The sequence below is a fragment of the Dipodomys ordii genome, unplaced genomic scaffold (assembly GCF_000151885.1).
Source record: "Dipodomys ordii isolate 6190 unplaced genomic scaffold, Dord_2.0 Scaffold1, whole genome shotgun sequence".
Taxonomy (NCBI): domain Eukaryota; kingdom Metazoa; phylum Chordata; class Mammalia; order Rodentia; family Heteromyidae; genus Dipodomys; species Dipodomys ordii.
In genome coordinates, this window is record NW_012267217.1 from 44,617,952 (window position 1) to 44,623,868 (window position 5,917).

The window sequence follows — 5,917 nt, forward strand, 5'->3', positions numbered from 1 at the left end:
GGTAAATGCCCAAAAGTAGGATTGCTGGGTCATAGGGGAGCTCTATGTGGAGTCCTTTGAGGAACCTCCATACTACTTTCCAAAGTGGTTGAACAAGTTTACACTCCCACCAGCAATGCAGTAAGGTCCCTTTCTGCCACATCCCCTCCAGCATCTGTTGTTATTAGTGTTCTTGATTATAACCATTCTAACTGGGGTGAGGTGGAATCTCAATGTTGTTTTGATTTGCATTTCTTTTCTGGCTAGAGATGTTGAGCATTTCTTCATATGTCTATTGGTCATTCTTCTTTCTTCTTCAGAGAAGTTTCTCTTTAAGTCTTTAGCCCACTTATTTATTTATTGGCCTTCTAAACAATTTTTGAAACAAATTTGATATCAGACTAATAACTACTGGCACTAATTGAAGCTTTCTGTTTAAAAACAGAGTTGTGAATTGATTTAAAAATAAAACCCTTTTGGATGTTTTGACAGAAACAAATCAAATTACACAATACAATTGATTAGTGTAGATAAATCTATTGTCCTATTGCTTAAAATAATGGCTGTTATCAATTTGGGGATTGCTTCTATTTTTTTGTTTATAAAAGAAATGTACATTACCTTGTTCATGTACTTGTAACCCCTCTGTATGGTATTTTCACAATTAAAAAAACCTTATTTAAAAAATAGAATGAATGTTGGGCACTGTAGCTCACACCTATAATTCTAGCTACTCAAGAGGCTAAGATTTGAGAATCATGGTTCAATGCCAACCCAGGCAGGCAAGTCCATGAGACTCTTATATCTATTTAATCACAGAAAGGCCAGAAAGAAGTGCTGTGGCTCAAGTGGTAGAGTATTAGCTTTTAGTAAAAGAAGTTCAAGGACAGTGCCCAGGCTTAAAGTTTAAGCCCAAGGACCAGCAAAATAAAATAAATAAATAAATGAAAACAATAAAATTTTCCTAAATGAAATGAAATAAAACATTTTAAAAGGAAATTCATGGGTCAGGCATTATTCTCAGGGATGCATAATTATTATTTCATTCGTCTTATCCTCCACCCATACCATAATTTTCATATTCTTAATGAGAAAGCTCAAATATCCTAGTCTAACAAATTCCCTAACGAAGTCCCTCTAGAAGAAGGTAAAAGACATGAGATAACATATTTATTTGGAAAAGGCAATGATCTCTTTTACTCATTTTTCTTTAGAAAAAATATTAGAAATCCTAAATTTCTTTCCAAATTTTTCTAATTGAAAAATAAAATATTGCAAGTTTTTAAAAAGCTAGACAATATGAAAAAATGTTACTAAATAATAGTGAAAATAATAATGAATCTCAATATTAAAAAGAAAGTAGCCACAGGGTCATGTGCAAAATACATCTGATTTGGTAGTATCACTCTGAGCTTATATCACCTTGATGAAATTTCCATATTTGATATATAAATTACTCTGATAAATTGACAACCCTTTCTTTTGGTTTATTACTTTCTCTTACTTGTCCTTTTTTTCCTCTAAGGAATGCTCTTTAGCCTTACGGTGATATGAACTTGGCAATCCAATTGTTTTATAGCATGAGAACTCTTTAGAGCATCTGGTTGGTTAGATATTCTGGAAGAATAGATATCCCTTCTGGACACACACATATTTCATTAAAAGAAATAAAATATACCTATATTCCATAAATAGCCAAATAAAATGCTCAGAATCTTACTCATCTCTTCAGGCTTGCACTCTTTGTGTGCTAATTTATCTAATCTAGATTTCATGCAACACTTTTTTTTCTCTGCTAACATTTATTGAGGTATTCTCCATGGCTGGTACTCTACTTGTGTTAGAAGATAAGGACCAAGCTTATATTCTTTTTACTTAAGGCTCTTTTTTACAGAGAAATAATAAATAACTGGACAATTTCTGATCTAGGACATATATTCCATGGTTCAAATGTCATATGACACAGCACAAGAAGAACCTGTAGTATCAAGCAGCAGAAGGATAATATCATTCTGTAGAAGAGTGGTGATATTACTTAAAGATGGTATCATTGCTGATCTTGCTCCTGCAGGAGACTCAGTCTGGAAGATAACATAGGAAGATATCATAACTCCTAATATGATCTGAGAAACACTCCTTTAGAAAACTGTTAATAGACAACATTGTTTTCTTTTCTTGTTCTACTTATGCATTATCCATATATATTTGTAATATTTCTTTCTGAATATTTATCTTGAGCAACACTGCAGAATATCTTAGTTTTATTATCAGAAACAATATAAAATAGTTCATCATCCTAGGGTCTCCCTGTACTTACACTATTCCCTAAATCTGCTAATAAAGTAAGGATAACAAAAGAACCATGATAACTGCTGTGAGTGGAATTTACAGTCAAAATTGAATTAAGAAAATAGCATTCTAAATGCACACACTGACTTTGTAATTTTGGTTAGGTGATCATGAAAGATCTGGCTGAAGATGTTTCTCTTAACCTGAGACCTGAAAAGAAAAAGGTAAGCAAGTCCAGACCAGGGAAAGCTTTGTACCAAGAATCCAGGATAGCTTGTGCAAAGGGTCTCAGAAGGAAACAACTGATCACAGCTTCAGGATTCAATGACAATTACCATGAACAGTCGGACAAAGTAAAGAAGAGATGGGTTGGTATGATAGGGGGCTATAGGTATAGATATGGTTAGGTTTAGAGGTTTTATGGCAGAAATTCCATGAATGTAAAAAGGGAGAACCAAGCATAAGCAGGGAGAAAGGCAAGGCCCTGGTGCAGTTCTGCTATCTGTGGAGTCTGGAAAATAAAGAGAATTGTACAGAAAGTCATTTGAGGGAATTTTCAGCCCAATGGATGGAATACGTTCTAGCCAAAATTGTCCACATGAGGAATCCCATCTTTTTCATGGGAACAAAGCCGAATGAACAGTTAGGCTATGGTTAGTTATGAACTCAGAAAAAGGGTGGTGATAGATACAGAATAGCAGGAGCTAGTGGTCACACAACTCTGCTCATGACAGCAAGAGATTAGAGCAGTGTTCACATGGCTACCATAGTCCACTCCTAATTCTACAGCTTAGCTATGTTCATGGATAATTTTGAAGTGTAGACTGATGCAGAGTGGTAGCAGATGAAAGGCATGGGAAGTATTTCTGCATGGGATCTCTTATTGCTGCAATTTTCAATCATGCTGCTGCATATGTTTCCCTTCAGAAAAATAAAAAGTACATAAAAATGTTCATGCACAAGTTTGAAAACATTTAGGGAATGTAAAATAATTACTGGTCACAATTTTCAGAGTTACTAGGAGCTGAGAATAATGGAACTAATTTGTCTTGAGCAATAAAACCACAGTGTGCCATAAAAGAGAATTTTTTGAAAGATCAAATAGCATCTGGAAACTTCCTAAAACTGTTTATAAATTTTTTCTCAAAATATTGTTGAAGGAACAGACAGGAAAAAGACATAACTTAAATCACTACATCTAATAAAAATTATAATGAGGCCTGTTTTTTTATTTCTTGAACTAGCTCATGGTAACAAGTACACTTTTTGATTATCAATAAAGTGATTTTTATATTGTTGAGTTAAAACAAGGTTTTCACAGCCATATGAGGAAAAAGTTACTCAGGTCTGTAGCAAAGCAATTTATTATCACTGGAGAGAGAGTATTATCACACACACAAAATAATATGACAAAAATCCTCCTACACTCAGAGGTTTAATTTTTTCTCCCAATTCTATAAATGATATAATCAGTCATGAATAAAATTAAAATTGTACTATCATCCTGAAACTACTTCAACATAACTGTCACAGATATTTATGGAATGCCCTGCAGTTTGTAAAGCAAAATGTTTTACTTATTTTGTAAAGCAAAATATTTGACTTTCTTCACATACAGACATACCTGGGAGTTGTTTGGAATTAGAATTAGTATACATTTAGAAATACGTTTGTAGCCTGGTGCTAATGACTTAGGTCTGGAATCCTAGCCAATCAGGAGGTTGAGTTCTGAGGATCACAGTTCACTAGAGCAAAGTTTGTGAGACTCTTATCTCCAATTAACCATTAAAAAACCAGGAAGCAGGGCTGTGGATCAAGTATCCTTACGTGAAAAGCTAAAAGAACAGTGCCCAGGCCCTGGGTTCAAGCCCCAGTACTAGCCTAAAAAGTAAAAATAAATTACTAAGATGATTCCATTGGAGTGAATCTTAAGTGCTTTTGCAATATTCATTTATTGAACTATTATACTGTCGTTGGTATATACCACTTAAAAGTTCCCAACTAAAATATCCACTTAAAAAATAAGAATAACCTACTAAATAATTCATTTCAAGAACTGAATATTTCTCCAAACCAAGGCTAACTTTGTTTATTCATTTGTTCTTTTGCTGTTAGAAATATTCCATGATCAACAATTTTGACTAGATTTTAAACTCACTTTGAGTTAATTCAAGTCTCCATCAACATTCATTCAAATTTTTTAATTTAGATAAATAAAACTCAAGTTTTTGTATGCTAATTTTGAAAATAAGTAGAAAAGTGAATTTGTTTTCTACAATTATATGTGGTATTACAAAATCAATATTGAAGATATTTAAGCTATTAATTATTGTCTATTTTCATCTTTTTTTGCCAACATCGGAGGGCTAACTGCACTCTAAGTCTACATTATAATCAGGCATACTTAATAAACTTAGATATTTGTCACCTTTAGTTCTTACATGTGTGTGTGTGTGTGTGTGTGTGTGCATGTGTGTTACTTGGGTTGAACTTAGGGTTGACATTGATCAAGATGCATTGCACATATAATCTGATTTATTGAACTGAAACCCCTTTGTACAACTTCTTAAAATTGAAAAAAATATTAATTAGAATGCCTCAAATTCAAAGTAGTAACAATTCCAGTAGAGACTCTAATTTTATAATTGTAACCATAGTAAACAATAGAGGTAAAAAACCTCAGTTCACCTTGAAACACACACACACACACACGCACGCACACACACACACACACACACACACACACACACACTTTCTGTTTGGGCAAATCAATTCAGTATAGTGGAAAACGTCAGGGAAAATTTATAAGAAATCTTCGAGAGATAATAAGTAAATTCTGCCTTTTTACTTTTTTAATGACATATCAGGAAAGACTTGGACCTTAATGATAAAAATATGTTTCATCTTTCCCTTGAATTATGCTCCATGTTTCACTTGTCTAATGCTATTTAATTGCTATTGTATTGTATTACCATTATTAGTATGATATTGTACTACTATTTTACTATTGTATTGTATCCCAATTATAATTCTAAGTCAGTAATGCTTTTTATATGTTTTAAAAATCAAAGTTAAATGTAATGACATACTCTTGGAAATCTCAGTCTCTTCATATTCCAGGAGTCTTGCATATATTTCTTACATATTCTATAGATTATTTCTTCTATAACTTATATATGTAACTTATATATTTCTTATATATAACATTTCTTATATATTATACCTAATATTTAATCTTACATATTAGCTCCTTATATAGGCACTGTTATTTATTCATATAGTCTATAACAAACAAAAATAATTGTCCTTTTCCTATTCATACATAATGTTATAACTTTTTTTGTGAACATACTGTAAAGAGAGGTTACAATTACATGGGCAAGATAATGAGTACATTTCATATCAAGTATTGCAGCCTCCTCCTTTGTTTACCCTTCACATCCCTTCCCAGCCTCCCCCGCACCCCCCAATCCTGTGTTTCTTCTGGGTCTCTATTAAGAAAATTTCAGCCTGTGCCAAGGAGAACTAAGGTTTCTCTTATTCCATCCTGTAATGATTTCAGAGTGTCTGCTTTGGCTTCGAGGTCTTTGATCCATTTGGAGTTGATTCTGGTGCAGGGTGATATGTAAGGATCTAGCTTTAGTTTTCT

At 33.1% G+C, this 5,917-nt stretch overlaps 1 protein-coding gene across 1 annotated transcript in view; it reads left to right on the forward strand.

Moving 5' to 3' along the window:
* The first annotated feature begins 2,438 nt into the window (after positions 1-2,438).
* LOC105986074 (gamma-crystallin E) overlaps positions 2,439-5,917 on the forward strand; it is a 54,685-nt gene continuing 51,206 nt past the window's right edge. Inside the window, exon 1 of the mRNA XM_013016855.1 lies at positions 2,439-2,621. Within this exon, the coding sequence (XP_012872309.1) occupies positions 2,439-2,621 (183 nt within the window). The remainder of the gene's footprint in view (positions 2,622-5,917) is intronic.